Consider the following 26,833-nt stretch of genomic DNA (forward strand, 5'->3'; position numbering starts at 1 on the left):
TGCAAAACTTGTCTCTGAATTGAATTGTTAAATTTAACCACTGTGTAGTAGAGTTTGCTGCCTTGGTTTTTTCTGGAGGTGATTTTTGTATTTTTTCAATTGGAATTTCATTTTCTGTGTTCAGAAGTTCTGGGCAATTTTCTTCTTTTATTTCCTTCATTAAAGTATTACGGTTTTTGTCCTGTCATCCTGCCATTTTTTTCTGGGAAACCTATGGTCCTTAGGTTATCTCATACATCCTATCTCAAGATCAGTAAGCTTTGACTGCATAGTGAACATATTCCCTTTTAATATTACCGTTTTTTTTTTATTCTCGTCTAGATTGTCGTCTTCTGTGTATTTGAATTCCTAACCTATCTGGGGAGGTTTGCCATTGCAGATTCTTTTTGTATTCTGCCCGTTATTCCTGCTTTGCAGGAATAAAATTCTCATTTCTCTTTGGAATGACTCAGGAATGGTGTATTGTGGTTCCAGGTTCTTCTCACATTCCACAAAGTACTCTGTCTCATTCAGTGCTGGCTCATTTTTCTTTGTTTTATGATACTTATTCATAGATGTCTAAACTCGTTTACTAGATATTTCTTTCTATTGTTACTGTTTTTTTCCTCCTGATTTATCTGTTTATGTCCAAGATCTTTGAGCTTTCTTCTTCCTGAAATCTTTGGTTATTTCGGTCATTATTTCCCTCAATTTTCCCCCTTGCTTCCTTTCTGACTGTCCTCTCTGACTGTGGTTTCCTTGGGTACTGGATCTCAAAACAAAGATTTCAGAGGTTTGGTAGAGTACTGCACCTCCCTCTCCGCCCCCCCCCCGGCCCCCCCGCCGGCACAGTGTCTTGCCCTGGTGTCCTGTCCCGCTCTTCTGTTCCTCAGTTGTTTGGCCCAACACCAGCGGTACTGAGTTTTATAGCAGTGGTACTATAGAGTTGTATGTCCCAGCAGTTGGAATTTAGAGCTTTGCAGTGTGGATATTTCAGGGCTGTGGATCCTGGCTATCATTTGCCACTGAAGGGCTTTGCTCACCCTACTACCTTTTGCAGCCAGGGCAAGATTCAGCAGCCTGAAGCCAGGATATCCATGACACTAGAAAGAGGGAGAGAAGACTGTATTGTAAGGGTGGGTTTTGTTTTAAGCCTGTGTCATATCCTTCGTTCTGCTAGCATGGCCTTGCTTCCAGTGGCTTGGGAAGTGGGGAGAGGTGTTAATTGGACTTGAGGTCAGTGAGTTCATAGGTTTGGGGGTTCTGTTTTTTTACCTTTCTTTGTATCTTTGGCACTTAGCATAGGGCCTGGCACATAGCAGGTGTTTAATAAATGCTTATTGACTTGATTTGATTATCTTCTTGTGTGGCCTCTGGCAAGTCACTTGACATCTCTGAGCCTTAGGTTCCTAGTCTCCGAAATGAGGATCTTGGACTCCATGGTCTATGAGATACCTTCTGGCTCTAAGTCTATGATGCTGTGATCCTGCTCTGTGCCAAGCTTTTGTGCTGCCTATGCAAATGTAAAAACAAAACAGTTCTGCTTTCAGGAGACTTAGGTTCTGTTGTTGTAGGGGAGAGAGGAGACACCATGTTCACAGATTAGAGAATTTAGGTTGTATGTAAAATAAATATGCAGTGATTTGGTATAACCAATAAGTAGGGGAAGCAAGAAAGGCCTCTGGAAGTGGTTGGCTTTTGAATTGAACCTTGAAGTATAGATAGGGATTCCAAGAAGTGGATGAAATGAGGGAGAGCATCCTAGCCATGCCAGCCCAGATGCCCCAAAAGCATGGAGCTGGGAAATAGAATGATGTGTACAGGGAATGGCAAGTCAGCTAGTTAGACTGCAGCGTAGGGAGGGAGAATAACATGTAATTAGCCTGGAAACAGTTGAAGTTGGATTGTGAAGGGCTCTAAATGGCCCCCTCCCCCCCAAAAGTTTCTGTTTTATCCAGAGGTCACTGAAGCTGAGCATGGGAGTGACATGGTTAGACCTTCATTTTAGGAATGTCAGCTGTGTACTTAGTAGAGGATAGAAGTGTTGAGATTAGCCTTTTAGGGTATGATTAGACTATTGAAATAGTTCCATGATTGCTAATATATTGTCTCAGTTGTCTTAAAATATGTAACTTGTAAGTAAAGATGGTTCCTATAAGATTTTAAATAAAGACTGAAATAAGCCTTTGAGTGTAAACTTTTAACCTTTCATTGTAAAGAGGGTCTATTTGCAACATAAGTAAATAGTTATGTGTATTTAAGCTTTTAATTTTTTTAGCATTATATCATTGTCATACATTTGGTTTTATTGATGATTAAAATATCTACTAGCAGCTAACATTAAGCTAGAAGGCTCTTGTACAGATGTATAATGAGTGAAAGTAGGAGTAATGCTTAATTCAGTGGTATAAATAGTACAGTCACATATGGTAACTTAAAAATTCAGATGGTGATTCAATAAACACTAGGATCCTTTTTACAGTTCATTTTAAAAACAGTTAATAAAAATTTTATTATATAGATTTTATATATTTGAATCACTTAAATATTACTACTAAGAAAGGAATAAAAATGAGGGTACATGGAGTAAGGAACAAGGGAGGTATCTTCAGTGATACAGTAAAAGAGAATGATGAGGTCATAGAAATCAATTAAGAAATATGTGGATGGTATCTCTTTTTGTAAGTCACATTTATTGTAATACTCTGTTCATATTTTTGTACTTTATTGCCAAATATTTTTATTGCTTCTAATTATAATTTGTGATGGAACATCATAAGATTTATATTTGGAAAGCACCTTAGGAGATCTATTAGTCATAAGAGCTTTGATTGAGATCTCGGGAGAAAGCAAGGAAATAAGCATTTATATAGCACTAGGTGAGAGGCACTGTGCTAAGCACTTTTACAAATGTCATTTCCTTTAATCCTCACAACAACCCTGCAGGTGCTATTGTTGTCTCTACTTTGTGGTTGAGGAAACTGAGGCAGACAGTGGTTAAGAGACTTATCCATGGTCACAAAGCTAGTGAGTGTCTGAGGCCAGATTTGAACACAGGTCTTACTGCTTCTAGGCCCATCAGGGACCTTAGAGGTCATCTAATCCAAACCTCTCATTTTATATTTCAGAGAATTGAGACCCAGATAGACTGTGATTTTCCCAGGGTCACATAGGTAGGATTGAAACAGACTTACTGACTCCAAATCCAGTCTTTTCATCATAATATAAATGTTTCTAAATAAAATCATGAAATACCATTTTCAACTTATTTCAAGTCATTTGTATTGTTTTTTCTCTATGAAAACTTTGTATTGTTATACTCTCACTTGAGAGACTAGAACATTAGTTTCTCCCTGTAAGAAATGTGTAATATAAAAAGTAATTAATTCAGAACATTGTATCATTAACTCAGTATTCAGCAGTGCCTACAGCAACTATGAATATGCTGGTGTAGTTCTGAATCGCAAAATATAACAGACTCTGTATGGAAGATAGAATCAAAACATTTATTCAAACACCAGAAAGCCAAATCCATCACGGCAACAAAGAAATTTATACACATTATAACTGCAGGGAGCACCACCATCCCAAAGCCTTCCCCCTGCTTGGACCTTCCCACAAACAAAAACTCACAGCAAACAAATCTCTCTCTCTCTCTCTCTCTCTCTCTCTCTCTCTCTCTCTCTCTCTCTCTCTCTCTCTCCCTCCCTCTCTCTCTCAGTACTAACTGCTCTGACCAGCTTTCTCTGTTCTGCTCCATCGGTTCAGTAAACTTCTCCCACCACAAGCTTTATGTGACTTAGGCTTCCATGTGACTTAATCAGGTCACATGGGTCTACTAATGGATGGAAAGATCTTCAAATTTACATTACCATTACAAATATAAATTTAGAATTTTCATATCTGGCAGTGGGCTGAAGTTTAGTTTTGTGATCTCTATGTTAAGTGAGTTTGTGAAGAAATTTTTAACATAAACATAATTGTGACAGACATTATGTCTGACAGTAGGTATCTTAACTTACCTATTATAATTAGCTATTTTCTGTATAATTTCTATTTAAACTATTGCTGTTTTAATTACAAATGGGGTGCTGGATCTGAGGTCAGACAGATCTGAGTTCAAATTTGGCTTCAGACACTGAGCCTCTGTGCCCCAGATCAAGTCACTTAACCTCTTTTTGCCTCAGTTTTCTCAACTGTAAAATGCAGTGTAAAATGTAAAATAGGACTTACCTTTCAGTGTTGTTAAGAGGACCAGATGTGATAAACATTTTGCAAGTGCTTTGCAAACCCTAAAACCCTTTGTAAATGCTAATTATTATAATCTACTAAATATTAGTGCACATCATTGCCATCTTTACTAGTTACTGTATTTATTTAAAAGTAAAACTTGATTTCTTTTAAAATATTCTTACAAGAGGCAGTGACTGAAACTGCGCTCTCCAAAGTCATCAGTTATCTCTTTGTTGCTAAATCTAATTGCCTTTTCTATACTATCTGACATCTTCTTTTTAGCTAACTTCTTGGATTTTTGTAACATTGTTTTTTTCTCTTCTTACCTAGCGGGCCCAGTCTTTTTTGGTCTCCTTTTCAGGATCATTGTCCATGTCCTGTAGTAATGCATGAGTGTGCTTTGATTTAGGCCCTGGACTCATCTTTCTCTTTCTTTACATATGCTCTCTCTCGTTGATCTCATCATTTCCCATGAATTCAACTATCATCTCCTTAATAAGTGATTTCTAAATCAACATGTCGGCTCCCTATTACTCTCCTGAGCTCTAGTACCACCTCTCCAACTATCCTGTTGGACATCACCTAAATTTCCGCGTGCATCATAAATGCAGCATATCTAATGAGCTGTTGTCCTTTTTTTTCTTTCTATAAGTCATTCAATGGCAGTTTATTCCCTTTAATATAAGATACTTAAACAGAAAAACACAAAAAGTTCTTCCTCTGACAGATTCAGGGAGGCAGTAGGGTAGAATAGACAATGCCCTGACTGTGTACTAGGATACATGAGTTCTGTAGTCCTGATTATACCACTAGCTACGTATGTGTGATATTGGGCAAGTCATTTTCTCATTTGTTGGCCTCAGTTTCTGCATCTGTAGAATGGCGGAAGGGGGAGTATCTGACAGTGATCTCTAAAGCTCTATTCTATTCTTGCTTTCAATATTCTATTAACAAGCTTTTATTTCCTTATTCCTCTAGCATCCTTTCACCTGCTTCACTATTCAGCCTCAGTTTATGATTTTTGTTTTGGTTTGGTTTTTTGGGGTTTTTTTGCACTTGGCCTATGAGCAGAAATCTTTTCTCTAGGGTGTAGCTTAGTCCTAACAAATCTTAAGACTAAGAACCAAATAGCATGGCCTTGTGTGTAAGATTAGTCCTGAACATTAACTCCATTGAACTCTCTGCACTAGGCTAATTTTTAAAGAAGAAAGTTTGTTAGTTTAATTTAAAGAGTGACTTGATCCTGGAAGATAGGGGACCACATCCATCCTCTTGGGTCATCTTTTGAGCTGCATCATCCAGGATTCATTTAAAAGAGAAAGGACAAAGTTTAGAATTGGATCCAATGTTGTACTTATTAAGGAACTCTACTCAGTGAAGTTAAAGTGAGTGCAAGTTGGCCGAGAAGACCCATGACCAGAAGGATGGCTACAGTCTGTCCTGCATATATTGTCTCCATTATCTCTCACCCCTCTGTCTTGCTTCTGTTGAGGCAATTATTACTATTGTTCCAAGTTTGAACCCTAGGAGTCATCCTTGACTTTTTGCTCTTACTTTACCCCATTTAGCATTTCAATTATGTCAGGTATTTGTATATTTTTATGTGTCCAAGTTGTCCCATTGTCCTAATTGTTGATTAGGTAATGCCCATTCAGTGAATAGCCCTCTTTAAGATGCCAGTTAAGGGATGACCCCTTTAATCAGGAAAAAAAATCGACCTGGGAAGGAAAGACCCTCAGGATTGCTAGTCAAAAGAGAAGCAGTTACCATTGACATTCACTCTGAGCCAGCAAGGCCCAAAATATAGAACCCTTAAGTAGAGCTTGGGCAGGGAACCTGAAAAGGCCTTAGCCTAAAAGGGCCAGGGTCTCCCAGTGCATCCTGGGCCATCTCAAGTCATCCTGGTGAGTATCAGGTCATGGGATCCAGATAGCTCTGGAGGAGAAAGTGAGGCTGCTGACCTTGCACAGCCCTCCCTCACTCAAATCAAATTTAACTGTCATCATTTTTCCTGATGTCATGATCCTCTTCAAAAATGAAGGACAAACACAGTCTGTGAGTAGTCCCAGCTACCTAAATGGGTAACTCAGCTCCTCCTCTCCTTCTCCTTCTCTCCAAAGGAAGGTAAATTTTGATAACCAGAAGTTCTCCGGTTAATTTGGGGTTTACTGGCTAGATTCCTGCATTCCTGTCTTTTCTTTCTTTCCTTCTTTCTTTTGTTCTCTTTCTTTTTCTTCCTTCCTTCCTTCCTTCCTTCCTTCCTTCCTTCCTTCCTTCCATCCATCCTTCCTTCCTTTCTTCTTTCCCTTATTCAAGGAAACACTGATTTAAAAAAAAATCTGGCAAGGCATAAAATAGGAAACTGAATCCTCAGCAGAGATGATTACTATTTTGATGGAAAAAGAGCCAGCCCAGAGTCCAGATTGAAGAGTGATTTTCCTGTGAGTGTTTAGATTTTTCAGATGCTACTGTTTATGGATGATATTGTGACTGACATCAATCCCGGGGATATTACAGAAATTCCCAGAAGACATTGTTCATTCACAAGTACTTAGCCTGACCATCCACAAAGGAAAGATGCAAAGTGAAAGAAGATGTATTTTGTCAAAGTCATGACATACATTTGGGTAGAAGATCTATAGAACTTTGTCAGTATGTATATCTGATATACAGTATAGATGAATAGACAGTTGGGTCAGGAGTTGAACAGGATGAAGAAAGAGGGTTAGATTGCCTTAATGCAAGGCTCCTTCCACGGTTCCCATGGAAAGAAAGGCCCATCTTTTTAATACTGTCATTTTATTTGTATTGCTGTTTAGTAGTGAGACATGGAGTATAATAATGTCTAAACAAATAAAAATAAACACACAAAGGACACTGAAGAAGCATATGGTGGATGTGAGCAGACTGCAACATATGACCAGTACAGATCTTCAAAGAAAGGAATAAAAGATCTTAACAAGGATATGTATGATAAGAACAGATGAGGTAGCTGGTCATGTGATGGGGATAGTGGCTGCCAGATGGATACGCAAGTGCACCATTGGCACACTAGCAATGAAGAATAAAAACTGAGGAAGACCTTGAATATATTGGAGAAAACCTAGGCAAGTCCTGTTAAGATTGGATCATTGGAGGGAAATTCCAAATTGATAAAATTGAAGATCCCCTGTTAATGCTTGTTGATGGATAGTTAATTTAACCTAACTTCTCTTGCATCTATTTCCTTCTCCCAGTACAACCTTCCTACTCTAGGGGATTATTGTAGTAGTAGCCTAATTAGTCTTTCTTCTAGCTGTTGCTCCCTCTCTCTCTCCAGCCTGTTTTCCAAAAAGGGTCAAATTGGTATTCCTGAAATGCAAGTCTGACCATGGCACTTCCTTGTTTGAGAAATTTCAATGGCTCCCCATTGCCTGTAGGGTAAAATAAGAATTTTTCTGTTGGCACGGTCTGACCCAATTTCTCTTTCCAGGCTGATTATTCGTCCTCCCTCCCCCAACTTTATAGACCTAGATAATGTGAATATAGAACCTTAAAATATACTTTCTAAACCCTAATTATGTTTGTTACCAATTTTAATTTGTACTTGACAATTCATTCTTTTTATTCTTTCTGTTAGATTAGGATAATGTTCTCCAGCATTTATTTTACAGTCAGTGTTTAAAACACTGTGCTTGGATTTTTAACCTAGGATACATGAACTTTTTTTTTTTTAATAACTTTTTTCAGTGTAATTGACTTCCTTGGTAATTCTGTGTATTTTATTTTATATATTTAAAAATATTCTGAGAAAGGTCCATAGACTTTACCAGCTTTCTAGGGGTCCATGACATGGGGAAGAAAAATAGTTTAAAATTCCTGATACAGGCTAACCTCATCTTTTGTTTGTTTATTCATCTCTGGCTCTGTTTTATGTAAATAAAATGAGAAAAAGACACCTAATTCTTTATAGTTCATTATTAAACAGATGAGGAAAATTAGATACTCCTAACAATTTATCACAAGTACTCAAATCCCTAGATTGTAAGAGATATGCTGTACAGGGTAGTTATAAGGAATAGCTTTTTTTTCTAGCTGAACTAAGACCAAAATGACTTACAGGAAAAGGGATCTTATCCCCCAAATATTATTATTAGCTGGTAGAAAGACTTTTCACACTCCTGAAAAGTACTATAAATTTTGTTATTTAAATAAATTGTATAGTGAAAATCATTCTTAACACAGTTTGACAAAGTTATACCCTTCATGCTTATTTCTCATTTGATGAAAGAATCTAGAGATTGTAATGCTGCCTTCCTTTTTTTTCTTTTCACCAAAATGCTTTGCTGTCACTCAGCCTTTGAGTGTTTTTCCCTACACAGTCAGCATTTTACGAATGAGGAAAGGTGAATTGCTTTAAGTCTTTCCCCAGGATCACAGATTCGATTAGTGGCCAAACAACGGATATAACTTTAATAACTTAACTCTCTATTGTTTTTTTTTCCTCTGGGTAGTTATGATTTCCAGGTACAATCATACTATAACACATATACTGCTGAATCGAGTCCTTCCCAAAGAATTGCTACAGACTATTTTCTATTAAAAATTGATGGTATTGTGCAAAATGGATAACAAGACCTCACAGATAAATTCTCATTAAATGACTCTTTTAGTTCCATTGAAATTTTTTTAGTTCCGTTTGAAATTGAAATTTCCCCCCAAAGTCCTCAGATTCTTTTAATCCCTTGATGTTCCTTGTTATTGTTTTGTATAGATCAAGCATTCTCCTCTCTGCCTTTTTTTATGAAAAAATAACCTGTGAATATGAGACAATTGATTTCACTACTATGTCTTCTCATGATAATTGTACTTATTTACCTTTCATGTACTGTTATTGGGTATTTGCAAGTCGAGTAATCTCTTCTCCTCTGTTTTATTTATTTATTTGTTTTTGGAATTACTCAGATACCTTTCTTTTGTCGAATATTCATCTTCTTTCATTGATGATTAGGCTGTTTTGTAAGATGTTTGATTTGGAGTTGCTGCTTGAGATCTATTGACTTTTGGATTATATTATTCAGTCCCCACTCTGATTTCCTGTGACTGCAGAATAAGCCTATGTTATTTGATTTGATTGCTTGCAAAACTTATTGTCAGTAAAATTGTTCAATTTAGCTGCTACATATATCTTGGAATTTTTTCATGCGGGGATTTAGTTTTTTGGTAATGATCTGTGAATCCTCTTAATTAGTGTCTACATGTTGTCTGTATTCAGTAATTTTAGAAAGTTTTCTGCTATTGTTTCCTGTGTTATACTGATTAAAGAATGATTCTAAAATATGAAAATGGTTATTTAACAACAAAATGTATTTTCCTAACAATGAGGGTATAGAAACAGTATTTTTTTAATTGCCAATGTTTCTCTACTTATGTATGTTGTATTGATTAATGTATCTTTTTGTTTTTCTTAGACAAAATTGAAGAAGCACAGAAAGAACTTAATGAGGCAGAAGATTCACAAAAAGGTGAGTTTAATTCAGGTGAGCACAGAAGAAACAATGGATGGATTGTACAGTGTGGCTCCCTTAGTCAGTTTTTTTAATAGTTTGTCCCTAAAACTGAAGATGAACATACCTTAAAATCACTTAATGATAACCAAAATACAGGTTTATGCTTCTGCATGTTGGGAGGCTGCACAGATTTGTAATATTACCATCTAATTTGAAAAGTAAGTTTTAGAAATCAACTCCTGTTTGATGGTAACAAACAACAATTTGCAAAACTCTCATAATCAGAACTGATGCTGATCCCTGAGGGCAGAATCTGGCTTTCCTTTCACTTCTGTTTGTATCCCTTGCACATAAGAAGACCTGATAAGTGCTTGTTAGTGGCACAATGTTGGGAGAAATAAATCTACGTTTGATATATTAGCTTTCATAATTTGACTACATTACGGGCCAGTTGTTTGGGTTTTTGGTCATACATTTCTCTAATGATATCATTTATCCCACTTTCCTTGTATTACTATGTCAGTTTGCTCATGCCTATCATGGGCCTTTCTATTGCCCTTTGGGTATTCTCTTGTTACTATAGGAGTCTCTGATGTGTAGCTGTAACATCATTAGAAGAATATTGGTGATAGATGATTAGTTTCAGAGAGAAGTTTGAGGCTATTAAAAGGTGTGTATTTTTCGCAGAGGCAACATAGGCTGGTCTCCTTTTCCATTCTGGGCCTTGTTCATTGTCCACCTGTGATGTTTGTATCATATTTATGTATTGATGGATGGCCAATGTGTGTATCTGTTTGGCTTGACTATACTTATTTGTTATAAGAGTTTTGTTTTTCTTTTTCTCCTAGTTTTCTATAGTATGTACTTTAACATATTCAGTTAACCATAATGTTATCTTATTATTTATTATGCCGTTGTAATATTTTATAGCACCTTGATAAATATTTTAGGAAAATTATTTGTAGATTTCATAAACCAAATTTGACCAAAAGCAGATATTAGGAATATAGCACTGGAATATTTAAAGATGAAAATGGGGATTATATCTCAATTAATAAGTGTTTGAGTCTTTGTAAATTCCAGGTCTCTCCTTAGGAATCTCTAAATGTAATATTTATTTTGCAAAACCAATTAATTTTCTAAAGCTCTTTTCACCTTATTACTAATACTATAGCATTTTGGTGTAAATGTCAATACTTCTCTTTTCTAACAATCTCCACCTCTTGAAGAGGAAAGAATAATTCCACCAGTCCTGGGCAGCCTCAACATCCAGGCTTGGCACGATACCCTCTGCCAAAAAAGGACAGAGCTCCATCAGTGACACTGACCCAGCACCCTTCCCCTTCCCTCCCCAGGCCACTCTAGAAGAACAGCAGCAGCAGTAGGCCAGAATTTTCCCAGACCCAGGGCCCTCTGCCAGTGGAGTAGGTTCTAGCTGCAGCACTTCTCCCTCCCTGCTAACAGGTAGAGTGACTAAGTCCAATATACTAACACTCACCCAGCAAAAATACCACATGGAGACTGTACTTTTATTTTTCATCTGTCTTTACTACTCTTTTAGCTAATAATTCCTCTTCATTTGAGATCCAGTGTATTACCATCTCTATGTGTGGCTGAAGTGGGGTGGAGAAGGATTTAAAGAAGCAGAGAAGTGGGAAGTTAGGGAGTTTAATCAACATTGGGTGTTGAAATTCCCCAGTATAAGTGCAGGATTTGTGGAGGAGAGAAAAACTTATCTTTCTGTAGTCTCTCTCAAAGATATCACCAGCTGCTAAAGGTTTAACTATTGTCTCTATGCCAGTGACTCCAAAATCCATATATCTAGCCCTGTCATCTTCTCCAAGTTTTAATCTAGAACATCAGTTGCCTTTCAGCCATTTCAAACTGGATATTCTAGAGACACCCCAGACTCAACTTGTCCAAAACAGGGAGTCTTTTTCTTTCTTTCCAAACCCACCCTTTTTTTCAAACCTTCCCGTTTCTATTGAAGGCACCATCATTCTTCCAGGCTCCTAGGTTCATAACCTCTGTTATTCTGAATTCATAACTTTCTTTCAATCTACATATCCAGTCATTTGTCAAATCTTGGCTTTTCTACCTTCACACTTCCTCTGAGTTGTATCTTTCTGAATTTTCTGATAGTAGCATTACCAGTCTTCCATATTAATAATTTGACAGTTATCTTTGATTCTTGTCTCTCTTTAGTCTTACATACTCAATCTTTTATTAGGTCTTGTCTATTCTTCCTACAAAATATTTTTTTGCATTCGTCTCTCTTTCATACTACAGTCATTCTAGTCTCAATTCTCATTTCTTCTTCTCATGACCATTTTAGTAGCTTCCTATCTGGTTTTTCCTCCTAATTGGTTTCTTATATTTCTCCCATTCATCTTTCATATCTAGCATTCTTATCATGTCACCACTGTACTACAAAGAAAAATCATTTAGGGGTTTCCTATTGCGAATTCTGAATAAATATGAACATTTTATCTTAGCATGTCTTCATTGTCTGGTTCTAGCTTACATTTCCAAATTTATCTCAGACAAATCTTCATGTAGTTCATTTTCCAGTCAAACTGAATCACTCTCTATCACACACCTTCATGATATCCTCTTCTATCTCCATTTCTATGCACATACAGACTCCCCTGACTTTTGGAACTTTTCCTAACATCTCTGCCATTTGAAGCAAAGCTCAGCTTAGTTTCAGTATCTCACTTGAGCATTTCCTTGATCCCTTTGCCCAGCTAAAAATATTTTTTCCCTACTAAAATTTCCTAGAGCATTTTGGCCCATTCCTTAGCACTTGACATTCATTCTTGAATCAAAGCTGTCTGGGTACATATCTTGCGTCTGTTAATTCCAATTTCAACTGATAGGATCAGAATTAGGTTTTATTGTATTTGTGGGTTGACAGCAGTATCTCTAGCAAATTATCATGAGGATAAGGTGGAATTGGGAGAGAAGCCAGATGTACCATTTCTTGTAGGAAACAAACACTTTGGTTTTCCTTAACTGTTACTAGTTCATTGTTTAAATGGCTATGTTTCAAGAAGTCCAAAAATTAAGGTGCACTTAATAATAAATAGTACCATGGTTTTGTAATCTAGGGGGAATGATAAAGAGGCAATTTAATGTTATTTAAATACCCAGTGCAAGTGAGGTTAAAAGGTATGCTGTCAAGCCTAGGAATTTTTGTAAGCTTAGAAATATCAAAGATCGGAGATGAGCTTGGGGGAGTTTTGATAGTCTGTACCCACATTATGACAACAGTAATAATAACAATAATAATAGCTGACATTTATATTGTGCTTTACGATTTACAATGCATTTTGCATACATTATTTCTTATAGCCCTTACAACAACGCTGTGAGGCAGGATTTTACAGATGAGGACGTGATAGCTGATTTAAATATTTCTTACTATGTGCTTATTTTTGAAAAATGTTATTTGTACAGATGAATCTTTAGCTGTTCCATGATCTATATCCATGGATCCATATGCATGATTTTTTCCATTTAAAATGTTTAACTATGTTTCTTTTATTTTTCCTTTTTTTTCCTCTTCTTATATGGCTCCTTTGCATTTCCTGGTGTTTCCTCATCCAAGATAATCCTTTCTGAGCTGAACATAATTGAAGGTGGTACCATTTGTCTTGGACTAGAAGAGAAACAGAAATGCCCAATATTTGTTAAATTTTAATGAGCTCTGGAGTTAAAAATGGATTATATAGGATGAGATAGCAAAAAACAGTTGTTTTTATTTTATTATTTTTATATTGTCCTATTCTATTTGTGTCCCTGGATTTATTAAAAAAGAGAAAGTGGGTGTTATATAATAATGTCTGAGATGGGTAGCTCTGACAATTATTAAAACAGCTAGTTGGATTCATGGATGAATGATAAGAGAGAAAAAAATCAAATAAATTTATTTAACTTTTTCTATTTATTTTTTAAAGAAGTTCACATTCTTGTTCTCTTCTGCATCAATCAAGGATATGACTTGAGGGATGTTCTGGGGGGGTGGAGCCAAGATGGCGGCTGAAAAGCAGGGACTAGTGTGAGCTCCCCGCCGAGTCCCTCCAAAAACCTATAAAAATGGCTCTGAACCAATTCTAGAACTGCAGAACCCACAAAAGAGCGGAGGGAAGCAGGGCTCCAGCCCAGGACAGCCTAGATCGTCTCTGGGTGAGGTCTATCCCGCACGGAGCTGGGAGTGGAGGGGAGCTGAGGGGAGCCGAGCCCAGCGTGAGCAGTGCGGACCAACCAGACCAGGAGCCGGGTGGAACAGGCCCTAGTGCCCTGAATCAGTGAGCTGCAGCAGTTACCAGACTTCTCAACCCACAAACACCAAAGAAAACAGAGAAGGTTAGTGGGAAAAGCTTTGGGAGTGGAAGGAGTTTACAGTTTGGCTACCGCCCCGGGGGCAGCAGAGGTGGGGCAGCTACAGAACTACAGCTGCATTTGCTTCCAGCCCCAGGCGGATCAGAGCAGGAATGCACAGCCTGCTGAAGATCTAAGTCCAGTCCAGGTTGGGGGTTCTTGGGGAAGGAGGAGTACTGGTGTGGCAGAGCTGGCACATCCCCCCAAGCGTGGAACATAGAACTCGTTAGTCTACGAGCAGTCATACCTCGCTGAAAAACTCAAGGGTCAAGTTAGTTGGTTGGGAATATGGCCAGGCAGCGAAAACACACCCAGATTCAGTCTCAGACTTTGGAATCTTACTTTGGTGACAAAGAAGACCAAAACATACAGCCAGAAGAAGTCAACAAAGTCAAAGAGCCTACAACAAAAGCCTCCAAGAAAAACATGAACTGGTCCCAGGCCATGGAAGAGCTCAAAAAGGATTTGGAAAAGCAAGTTAGAGAAGTAGAGGAAAAATTGGGAAGAGAAATGAGAAGGATGCGAGAAAACCATGAAAAACAAGTCAATGACTTGCTAAAGGAGACCCAAAAAAATACCGAAAAATACACTGAAGAAAACAGCACCTTAGAAAATAGACTAACTCAAATGGCAAAAGAGCTCCAAAAAGCCAATGAGGAGAAGAATGCCTTGAAAGGCAGAATTAGCCAAATAGAAAAGGAGGCCCAAAAGACCACTGAAGAAAATACTACCTTAAAAATGAGATTGGAGCAAGTGGAAGCTAGTGACTTTATGAGAAATCAAGATATTATAAAACAGAACCAAAGGAATGAAAAAGTGGAAGACAGTGTCAAATATCTCATTAGAAAAACCACTGACCTGGAAAATACATCCAGGAGAGAGAATTCAAAAATTATTGGACTACCTGAAAGGCATTATCAAAAAAAGAGCCTAGATATCATCTTTCAAGAAATAATCAAGGAGAACTGCCCTGATATTCTAGAGCCACAGGGCAAAATAGAAATTGAAAGAATCCACTGATCGCCTCCTCAAATAGATCCCAAAAAGAAATCTCCTAGGAATATTGTTGCCAAATTCCAGAGCTCCCAGATCAAGGAGAAAATACTGCAAGCAGCCAGAAAGAAACAATTTGAGTATTGTGGAAACACAATCAGAATAATCCAAGATCTAGCAGCTTCTACATTAAGAGATCGAAGGGCTTGGAATATGATATTCCAGAGGTCAATGGAGCTAGGATTAAAACCAAGAATCACCTACCCAGCAAAACTGAGTATCATGCTCCAAGGCAAAATATGGATTTTCAATAAAATAGAGGACTTTCAAGCTTTCTCAGTGAAAAGACCAGAGCTGAATAGAATATTTGACTTTCAAACACAAGAATCAAGAGAAGCATGAAAAGGTAATCAAGAAAAAGAACAAGAAAAAGAAATTGCAAGGGACTTACTAAAGTGAACTGTTTTGTTTACATTCCTTCATGGAAAGATGATATGTGTGATTCATGAGACCTCAGTATTAGGGTAGCTGAAGGGAATATGGATATACATATATATATGTGTATATATATATATATATATATATGTGTGTGTGTGTGTGTGTGTGTTTGTGTATATATATGTATGTGGGGCGGAGAGAGAGGGAGGGCACAGGGTGAGTTGAAGATGAAGGGATGATATCTAAAAGAAATAAAATCAAGGGATGAGAGAAGAATATATTGAGAGAGGGAGAAAGGGAGAGATAGAATGGGGTAAATTATCTCACATAAAAGTGGCAAGAAAAAACAGTTCTGTAGGAAGAGAAGAGAAGGCCCGTAAGGGGGAATGAGTGAATCTTGCTCTCATCAGATTTGACCTGAGGAGGGAATACCATACACATTCAATTGGGTATCTTACCCAACAAGAAAGAAGGAGGAAGAAGATAAAAAAGGGGGGATGATAGAAGGGAGGGCAGATGGGGGAGGAGGTAATCCAAAACAAACACTTTCGAAAAGGTACAGGGTCAAGAGAGAAAATTGGATAAAGGGGGATAGGTTAGGAAGGAGCAAAATATAGTTAGTCTTTCACAACCTGAGTATTGTGGAAGGGTTATACATAATGATACGCATATGGCCTATGTTGAATTGCTTGACTTCTTAGGGAGGGTGGGTGGGAAGGGAAGAGGGGAGAAAATCTGGAACTCAAAGTTTTAAAAACATGTTCAAAAACAAAAAAAAAAAAATTTTTTTTGCATGCAACTAGAAAATAAGATACACAGGCAATGGGGCATAGAAATTTATCTTGCCCTACAAGAAAGGAAGGGAAAAGGGGATGGGAGGGGAATGGGGTGACAGAAGGGAGGGCTGATTGGGGAACAGGGCAACCAGAATATACATCATCTTGGAGTGGGTGGGAGGGTAGAAATGGGGAGAAAATTTGTAATTCAAACTCTTGTGAAAATCAATGCTGAAAACTAAATATATTAAATATATTAAATTTAAAAGGAAAAGAAAAGAATCCATGTCCCATTCTATGACAAAATAAAGCAACTCAGTAAGATTTTCCTTGGGAAAAAAAATATACTTAAAAAACATTATGTTAAGAAATAATTTCCTCCTAGCCAGCCTTAATGATTGACTTTTAACAAATTCCCAGCATTGTCTTTGAAGCTATATTTCTAATGTTATAACAAGATTGGAAATCATGGATAATGCCTTCATGGTGCATTATTTCTTATTTAATAATATTTAATATTATAAATTACAACTTGGTTTGTAAGTTGGACCTTTGAGATAATATTCATATGTAAAAAAAAATTTTAAAACTCCAGATAATTTAACCTTATTTCATAAGGGTAAGCTTTATGCTTAAGTTAATCAGTAGAATAATTTTACCATCCTTAATTAAGTCAGTGGCTTTTACTGTTTATTTCACTGAAAGTGATAGTACTTATACTGTATTTTCCTTGAGAGCAGCAACTAAGACTTTTTTTGTTCTTTTACTTTGCACTTAGCTCAGTGCCTGGCACACAGGAGGCTATAATATAATAAATGCTAGTTAACTAAGTTGACCAAAAGTTAAAAAAAATTTTTGATGGGACAGTCGTGAGAATTTCAAGCCAATCATATGGACCCTTTTAAGCAACATGATTAAACCTAACCATGAATTTACTACATTTGAAATAAATGTAAATGACACTTTTTACATATCCACAGTATATAAAAGAGTGTAACATTTTCCACATTCCAACGCTTTCATTTTATGAAACCAAAAAGCCAGCATTGACACATGCAAAAACATGGCACTCTGTCTTTCCTCAGTATGCTTAAACCTCAGTATGCTAGTTTACTGGTAGATTTGAGGATATAATTTGGCAAGCATGCCAGATTCCATTATCAGCATTATATGGTTCTACAGTGAGGACACAAAAAGTAAAACAGACAAGCATTTAGTAAGCATTTAAATATGGAAGGAACTAGTAAGTGGGGACAACGGAAAAGACTAACTTAAGAAGTTTTGATTTGAGGTAAGTCTTAAAGAAAGAGATTCTAGGAGTTGCAGGTAAGGAGAGAATGATGATTCAGCCAGTACAGAGGCTTGAGTATTGAGCAAGTATAGCTGGATTCTGTAGAATACACTCAGATACAATGATCAGTCGGAAGGATAACCAAGAGAGAGCAGGGTCATGAAAGACCAGAGAAGCAAGGATCCAGGGGAGGTGGTCATCAGTGTCAGATGCAACAGAGAGGTCAGCAAGGATGAAGATTGAGAAAAAGCCATTAGATTAGACAAATAAGAGATGACTGGTAACTGAAGAGAACAATTTCACTAGAATGATGAAGTTGAAGCTAGATTGCAGAGGTTTTAGAAGTGAATGAGAGGAGAACAATGGAAACAGGGATTACAGATAGTTTTTTCAAGGAGTTTAGCTGAGGAGAGGACACAAGATAATAGCCTATATTTTTGTAGGCAGCAGGGAAGGAACCAGTAGATGGGGGGGCGGAGATTGAAGATTAAAGGAAGGGTCATAGTTGGATCAGTCTACTGAAAAAGATGGGAAGGAGGGGGATCCCAGGATATACACAGGAGAGTTGGTCTTGATGGAGAGAAAAACCATCTCTTCATTAGAAATTAGATTGAAGGAATAGATGGTAGAATTTTATGGAAAGATTTGAGATGAGTAGAAAGAATGAAGAGGGAGCTCACAGCAAATCCATCTTTTTTTTTTCAGTGAAGTGTAAGTTGAACTTTCTAACTGTGATGTTGGGAATGGAGGTATTATTGTTAGTTTGAAGGAAAAGGAAAGGATTTGAAAAACCCACTATCAGAAATGGTATTGAGAATCAATTAGGGAGGAGCAAAATAACTTTCTTACTCTAGTGAAGGCTTAGTTGAGATTAGATAACCTAAATTTTAGTAGACATGGCACAGTTGTAGGACTTTATCTCAATTCAGGTACATATGAGTAGGAATAGATGGGATAAATGGTGAGAATAAATCTAGGGTTGAGATTTGACAAAGTGTCACTCAAGGAAGGGATATGACAGTATTTTCATTTTTTAAAAAATTATATATTTTTTTCAATCAGCAAAAATCTCCCTTATCACCCTCCCACCCCCTATTGAGAATGGAAGAAAAGCCAAACTTCTGTTGCAAATGTGTATAGTCAAGCAAAACAAATTTTTGCATTTGCTTTGTCCAAAAAAAATCTAGTTGTTACTCTGTTTTCCAAGACCTTCACCTCTCAGGAAATGGTATTCAGAAGAACTATGATGTTGAGACTCTCCTTTTGGTTATGGCATTCTTAATTTTTCATCTCGTTGATCTGTTTTTTCCTTGCTATGAGATATTTTATATTTTCTTCTGGTTTTTTTAAGACTTTAATATTTCTTGTCTTATGGAGTCATTAACTTCTCCTTGGTCAATTCTAGTTTTCAAGGAGTTTGTTGTTTGTCAGGGTGTTAATTCACTTTCCAAGTTTTCCATGACTCATTTTTTTCCATTTTTCCTCTGTCACTCTAAATTTTATTTACAAAAAATATTTTAAAAATTTTTTATGCATTTTAAACTTAAATACAAAATGAGGAAGAAAGAACATTTCCTTGTACACAGCAGAACATAGAGGATTCAATAGGAAACCATAAATTTCCACTTTAGGCAATTTACTTTTCTTTTGAAAAAGTACATAATTCTACACATTATTTTCAAAGCTACCCAGCTTGTCTTTGTTTTTTTTTCCTAAATTTTCTTTTGTTCTCTGCTGTGCGCTTTTTAAATTTTATTTTTCTCCCTCCCCACCCCACCCTGGAGAGGGCTGCAATTAAACATGTATACACATATATACACGTATGTAAAGACCATACCCTGCATATTTCTGTTTGTCAGTTCTTTCTCTGGAGGGGGATTGCATCTTCCTTCATAGATCCAGTCTTTCCATATTTTTTCTAAAATCAGCCAGCTCATCATTTCTTATAACACAGTAATATTGCATCATAATCATATACTGCCACTTGTTTAACCATTCCCAAATTGAAGGACATCTACCATTTTAGCCAGTCTGATAGGTGTAAAATGATATCTCAAAGTTGTTTTAATTTGAATTTCTCTTATCAATAATGATTTAGAGCATTTTCATATGACTATATATAGTTTTGATTTCTTTATTGAAAAACTGCCTGTTCATATCCTTTGACCATTTATCAATTGGGGAATGACTCATTCTTTTAAATTTGTCAAAGTTCTTTATATTTTTGAGAAATGAAACCTTTATCTGAGAGACTGCCTATGAAATTTTTTTTCCTATTTTCTGCTTTCCTTCTAATCTTGGCTTGATTTCCTTCTAATGTTGTACAAGAACTTTTTAATTTAGTATAATTGAAAATTATCCATTTTACATCTCACAGCGCTCTTATCTCTTGTTTTCATAAATTGTTCTCCTGTCCGTGAGTCTGATAGGTAATATGCTCCATGTTCTTCTAATTTTCTTGTGATATCTCCCTTATAACTAGATCATGTATCCATTTTGACCTTATCTTAGTACATGGTTTAAGATATTTGTCTATGCCAAATTTCTGGCGGACTGCTTTCTAGTTTTTCAAGCAATTTTTTTTTTCACCAATTAATGAATTCTTATCTCCAAAACTTAAATCCTTAAATTTGTCAAACACAAGGTTACTATAATCTTCTGTTACTAAAGAACATTTTTAATATCTTGCTTCATCTTTTCTAGGAACTTAGTTGAATTGGTGCCCAAGCTTTGTGTGTTGTTTTTTACCCCCTTTGAGGCTTTGCTTGTAGACGTTTTAGAGTCATTCTCTTCTTCTATGTTTGTCCCTTAAGCATCCATGTCACCATAATAGCTTTTTATGAGGGGTTCCTTGTTCTGTTTGTTCAGTCTTCCAGCCTACTTCTTGATTTTGGACTTGGTTTTATAGTTGGGCTCTGCACACTTCCGGAGGGAAAGTCTAGCCTAGTCCTGGTGCTGCTTTCTTGGGGATATTGTGTTATTTCTGTTGTTGTATTGTGGTGTTCTAGCCTTTGAGGTACAGCTCTGATTAGAGACCTGCTAATACTCCAAGAATGTTCTGATACAGAGTAAAGCTTGATTTTTCCTCTCTCCTCTACCTTTGCAAGTATTTGACCAGTGTTGGGATCTGAACCACAGTAGAGTGATAGACTGGCAGACTCCCCTTTTATTTTAGGATTTCTGCCTTGATTATTCTTCTGTAGGCTTCAGGATGAGTGAAAAGCTAGAACTGAGACCTTGCTCTGCTCCTGGGATCTGAGGCTGTTACTGGCTTTTCTCTTCTCTTGGTACATAGCCTAAGGAGCTGTGCCCTGACTCAGAACACCGTTCCTGGGCTCAGGTCCATTCCTTAGTCTTACCAGGATATGTGGATAAGCCCAGCACCCAGTGCTGGGTGGTGGCTGATAAAGCTGCTGTTTCTGTGCCCTGGCATGGGCCTGAGACTCCTTGCTCTGGTGCTCAGCTTCTTCCTGCATGGGAGTTCTCTGTGTGTAGTGTCTTCCTGTCTAGATCCTCTCCCCACCATCCACAGATCTCTCTATTTTACTGTAGCATGTAAACTCAGGTCTTACTGAAATCCCTTCCAATTCTGATATTTCTCAGAGTCTGTGATAAAAATTCAACAAAAGATGAATAAGGATTGCCTGTCAGCAAACAATGAAGGCCCTCCCATGTTTAAATATTGTAAATAATCTAGTTCAACATTTCTTTTGTGTGATCTTTCTTCAGCAGTACTATCAGAGTGGAGAAATAAATAGAAGGAATGACCGACATTTGAGGGTGGAAAACTATCAGAAAGTTGAGTAATTAGGAGTAATTAGAGGTTGGTGGTGAGCATATTTTGAAATGGTTGATTGTATTGTCTCTAGACTAAGTAAGGTGATGCTAGGTTAGGGGTGGTGGAACAAGAGAGGGGCAAAGGGTAGAAACAACACACTCAGGAGACAAGTAGAGAGAACTTTGAGTTGGTTGCTAAACACATTTATCTTTTCTGGTACCTAAAAAACTGTGTTCTGCTAGTTAATGTTTCTTGTCTTTCATCTTCTCTACATGTTTCTTCTTTATCAGCGGCTCTGTTTTTACCTGATTTATTGCTACAAGCACCTCATACTTCTTCTCTTGTCCGCTCTTCCAGTTATTCAGCATTTTGTTCTTCTGACCACTTTTCTTTTTGTCTACGACTCTGCACCCTGCATTTCCTTTCCCATCTCTTTTTTAGATTGATTTCCCCTGATATTTGGTATTGGAGCCAGCAGACTCAGGTCTTGTTGACAATGAGAAAACTTTCTGGTCTTTTTTTTTGTTTTGTTTTTTTGGTCACTGAATGGATCAGATACTTCAAGTAATATTTAATATTCAACTCTTGGTTTCTTCTTGACAATGTCTGTTGTGCCTGTTGCCACAGATCTTCCTCTGTTTACTTTTGGGTTGGCTGAAATGCTGGATAGAAATTCCGGACATCTGAGTGAAGTTTTCCCTACAAGTACAGATCAGGAGACATGACACTTTTCCTGATTCCCCTCCTTGTTTGGACTCCTCTTCTACCTCAGATTTCCTTGCATTAACTAATCTGAATATATGTTGTATTCCCTCCAGGAAAATGTCAGCTTTCTAAAAAGAGCTCCTACTTTCTTTTCATATCCCTACCTCCTGGTAGATACATAACAAATGAGTAAATTAAGGTTATATGGAATATTATAAATATTAGCATCACCCAGACAATGAACATTTTTAAAGCATCTATTATGTACCAGGCACTTTGCTAAGCACTGGGGATACAAAAAAGGTAGAAGATAGTTCTGCCTTCAAGGAGTTCACAATCCAATGGGAAAGACAAAAAGGAAACAAATATGTAGAAATATGCTATATACAGGATAAATAGAAAATAATTGAGAGTGACAACACTAGGATTAAAAGCATGTTCTTTAGTCTAAAAATAAAATGTTTACGACCCTTGAATTTCTGTATTAAAAATGAAGAATGACTCTTTGAATAAGAGTTTTTCTGTACAATAAGTTAGTGATTATGTCACCTTTACTCATTAAGTGAATTCAGTAAACATTTTTTAAAGTCCCTACTCTATACTTGGCATGTATTCATAAGACACCTGGGTAGTACAATGCATAGATCTCTGAACTTGAGCTTAAGAAGACTTGAACTCAAAACTTGCCTCAGACACTTACCAGCTGTGTGACCCTGGGAAAGTCGCTAAACCTCTGTCTGCCTGTAGCAACAATTTGCTAACAGCTACTGTAGCTGTGTAAAACCAACAACCCAGCACACAGAAGGCCACTAACACAGGTTCTTTTGATCTGCTTTACTAAGGAAAGTAACTATAAGGGGTTAACAATCTCAGTTTAATCAAACATTACGCATATCAATCACTTAGTTCAGGCAAATACAAACAAATTATAAACATTGACAGACAGACCTTGTCTGATTCAAATTACAATTCATAGTTACCAGAAAATCACCAACGTCTATCTGGGTTACAAAGCCGGGGCGGGGCAGTTACGGCTTGCTCAGAGTCTCAACACTCCTTCCATGGGTGTGCCCCAAAAGTCAAACCCCAACCTTGCATCTTATATACCCGTTTCAGGGCCCTGGGGCACTTGATTACCTCAGTGCTGAAAAGCACTCAAAGAACAGTGAAAAATTCCATTTAGGGTGTGGGAGAGTTAATCTCCAGTACCACCATATACTAGTCAGTGACTCCCAATTGTCTTAGTACTGACAAAGATTCCAAGACAAGATCCCATTTTATCTGTCCTACTCAAACAAACTGATACACTGCCTCATTTTCCTCATCTGTAAAATGGAGATATTTAATAACACCTACTTCTGCAAGGATCAAATGAGATATGTGAAGTGCTTTGCAAACTTTAAGGCACTATATACATGCTATCCCTATTATTGTTATGATTATCATATTCACATATTCTGCTTCACATTCGGATTGAATTACCATGCCCAGAGAAAACTTGAAAATATGTACCTTTCCTCCTTTGTCACCCATGCTGGGGGACATGAATATAGAAGGCTGGATATGCTGTCATAAGGCCACTGTGTTGGTTGGTATGGCTGAGCTGCTTTGTTTTTGCAAAGGAAGGCTTACTGGGGACAAGAATGATAGGGGATATACTCAGAAATGATGTATGTTTAAAAACAAGCATAAATAAAATAAAGCAAAGTAATAAATTTTATTAATATATTTATGCATTCACAGTATTGAAAACGAATGTTTTATTAGAGATACCTTTTGCAGTAATCATTAAATATTATCTTGGTAGTACTATGATTTCTGTTATATATTTCAGGCATTAACTAATTCGATTAATATGGCTAGCATCCATGTTTTGAGTGAAAAAAGAGAAACAGATAATTTAATAGAACTTATTGCATACTCTTGTAGAAGTCTTCTAACTGGTCTCTCTCTGTCGAGGCTCATCACCTCTGATGTGTCGTGAATAACATTTTTTCTCTTTAAGCCTAATCACCATATACAGTTGGTGTCTTTTCTACTCTAGTTCTCCACAAATGCTATGTAGCATTTGACACTATTGGCTACTCCTTCCTTGTATTCTATTTATTTATGACTGTACCTCATGAGGTCATTCAGGAAAAAAGAATTATGTTTTAGTAAGCTTTATAACTTATTTTATTTTTGAAGATACAAAGCTATATTTTTTCTTTTAAAATTTATTTATTTTTACATGCATTAATAATCTGCCATTCCCTCTACCTATTTGTTGAATCAAAAATTGAAAGAGAAAAGAAAAACTGTCCTCATAAACATGTGTAGTCCAGCAGTACGAATTTCCACGTTAGGTATGTATGAAAATATATCTCTCTATGCATTTTAAGTTTAGCATCTTTCTGATAGGAGCTGTATAGCATGTCTTTTCTTCAGTCTTCTGAACTCCTTGCATTGATTAATGTTCTAAGTTCATTCGGTGGTGTTTTCTGTTCATGTAACATAATTTGTTTAACTACTCTCCAACAGCAGGATAGACCCTTAGCTTCCAAATGTTGTCGGCTATGAAAAGAGTTTCTCTAAAGATTTTTGTACATATTGTTCCTTTTCTAGGCCTACTGGTGTTATGGGTGCCGCAAAGAACATGCATGATTTAGTGAGTTGAGGGTTATAGTTACAAATGTTTTTTCACAATGGCTGTACTAATTCACTGTTGTACTAGTAATGTATTCATGCGCCTGTTTTCCCAAAAGCTCCTCCAGCATTTCGTTTTCATTTTTTGTTGAATTTGCTAGTTGTATGGATCTGAGGTAAAACTGCAGGGTAGCTTTAATTTTGCATCTCTAATGTGAACACTTGTGAACTGAAGCGAAGTAAAGCAGAGCCAAAAACCAAACCCCGGTATACATAATAACCCTAACAATGTAAATAGAGGAAAAAAGGAAACTGAACATTGTAATGCTCATTACATGAACATTGTAGTGTTAATTATAATAACCAAGAAGTTTGATTCCACAGAAGACAAGAAAATGTACCGTCTTCCCTTCATTGCAGTTAAAAGGGAATATAAGTGTGAAATATTGGACATCCTTTCAGACATGATGTGTTACTTGGTTTTGCTACACTGCTTTTGTGTTCCCTCTTAATCTTTGTTACAAGACATGGGTTGCCAGGTGAGGGGAAGGGTATATACTTAGAAATTAATATAAAACAAAAGATCAATAAAATAACATTTTTAAAAAGTGAGACTTAGCGAAGTACTAAGGAAAAAAATTCTGAAGAAGGAAAGAGCATTTTGGGTATGCTGAAATCAATGAAGACATCATTTGAACTGGACCTTGAAAGATAAATGGGTTGTTAAGTAGATGAGAAGAGGGACTTGATGAGAGAGGAAGATTGAAGGTACAATAAAGAGATGGGTTAATTATCCTTTGGTGGTTTCAGGTGGTTGCTGGTGAAATCAGGAAGGTGTAGAATTGAGCTCAAGGGAAAGGACTGAACTTTGAAACTAAGAGGTGGATTAGCCTCGGGAAGGAAGAGGAAGATACTTCCCCTGAGATAGGAGTGAAGGAGGAAAAAGCGTAGTGAAAAGACAGAGGTAGAAGAGGAATCTGATTGAACTCATAAAACTTTCAATCAAATAAGGGAAGCCATCTAATAAGTGTGATGGGATCTAGGACAGGGCTGTCCAACCATAGGTTTTTATTGAAACAATAGACAGTATGTTTTGATTTGCCATTTTAATGAGACCTCTGAGGTAGCTTGGGCTTCGTTTACTAAAGCATTTATGTAAATTTCTATGCTTGTAGGCGGGCCACATGTGGCCCAGCAATAAAGATAAATAACATCATATTTTAGTGGATCTAGTTAAATGTGACTAGATCACTCTAGTGATGATTGCTCTGTGGAGAGAATGGAGAAAACAGATGAGCATTTCCCAGTAATGGAAATTTGTGGGATGGCCACAATAGTAAATTAAGGGAGCAAATCTGTGGGTTGTGAGCACAAATATTGTTGAAATGGCTATTGCTATACTGCCAATTTGGATCTGGAGCCATGTGACTTTGAGTGATTGAGTATGGGAATGAGGAAGAGTCAGAGGACTAGAGGTTATGATAAAGGCTGTACAATTGAGGTATTGGAAAGGTGACATAATTGTTTAGGATTGTGGAGGTAGAGAGGTGTTAACTTTTATAGTTCAAGATCTTAGAGGCAGAAAAATTCTGAGGGATAATGAAGTGTGGTCTTGCTGGGAGGTGGTTAGGGAGAAGGCTAAAATGGGGCTGTCTGTGAGGCTATGGTTTCTTTAGAACACTGAAATCATTGAGACTAATGCTAAGGAGCTGGAATAGAGGAGACTATATACCAGGTGCTGACATTGGGAACAGTAGGGATGGATGAACACAAGGTTGTAGATAACAAAGAGAAGGAAGGAGGAAGGAAGAGTCTTTTGGGGTTAGGACTCAATTAATCAATTAAATTTATTCCACAACACCTAACACGTAGGTGTTTAAGAAATGATTGTTGACTGAATGATCGAACTATCTGTACCTCTAAGAATGATTGAAATCTGCAGATAGGTGAAATATTGGATAGAATTCTAAACCTGAAGTCGGGAAGACATGAGTTCAAATTCTGCTTCTGATACTTACTAGTCAGGGCAAGTCACTTAACCTCTCTTCTTCTATTTTCTTATCTGTAAAATGGGGATGATAATCCCCATATACTCCATCTTCTATGCCCTTGCCTTTGTGCTTGCTTTCCTGCTCTTCTCTCT

General features: G+C 37.0%; 1 protein-coding gene across 2 annotated transcripts in view; it reads left to right on the forward strand.

Moving 5' to 3' along the window:
- HIVEP1 (HIVEP zinc finger 1) overlaps positions 1–26,833 on the forward strand; it is a 182,445-nt gene that overhangs the window by 94,805 nt on the left and 60,807 nt on the right. For both annotated transcript variants that reach the window (XM_036752792.1, XM_036752783.1), the window contains exon 3: positions 9,663–9,716. In XM_036752792.1, the coding sequence (XP_036608687.1) occupies positions 9,663–9,716 (54 nt within the window). The remainder of the gene's footprint in view (positions 1–9,662; positions 9,717–26,833) is intronic.

This window comes from Trichosurus vulpecula, chromosome 1 (assembly GCF_011100635.1).
Source record: "Trichosurus vulpecula isolate mTriVul1 chromosome 1, mTriVul1.pri, whole genome shotgun sequence".
NCBI lineage: Eukaryota > Metazoa > Chordata > Mammalia > Diprotodontia > Phalangeridae > Trichosurus > Trichosurus vulpecula.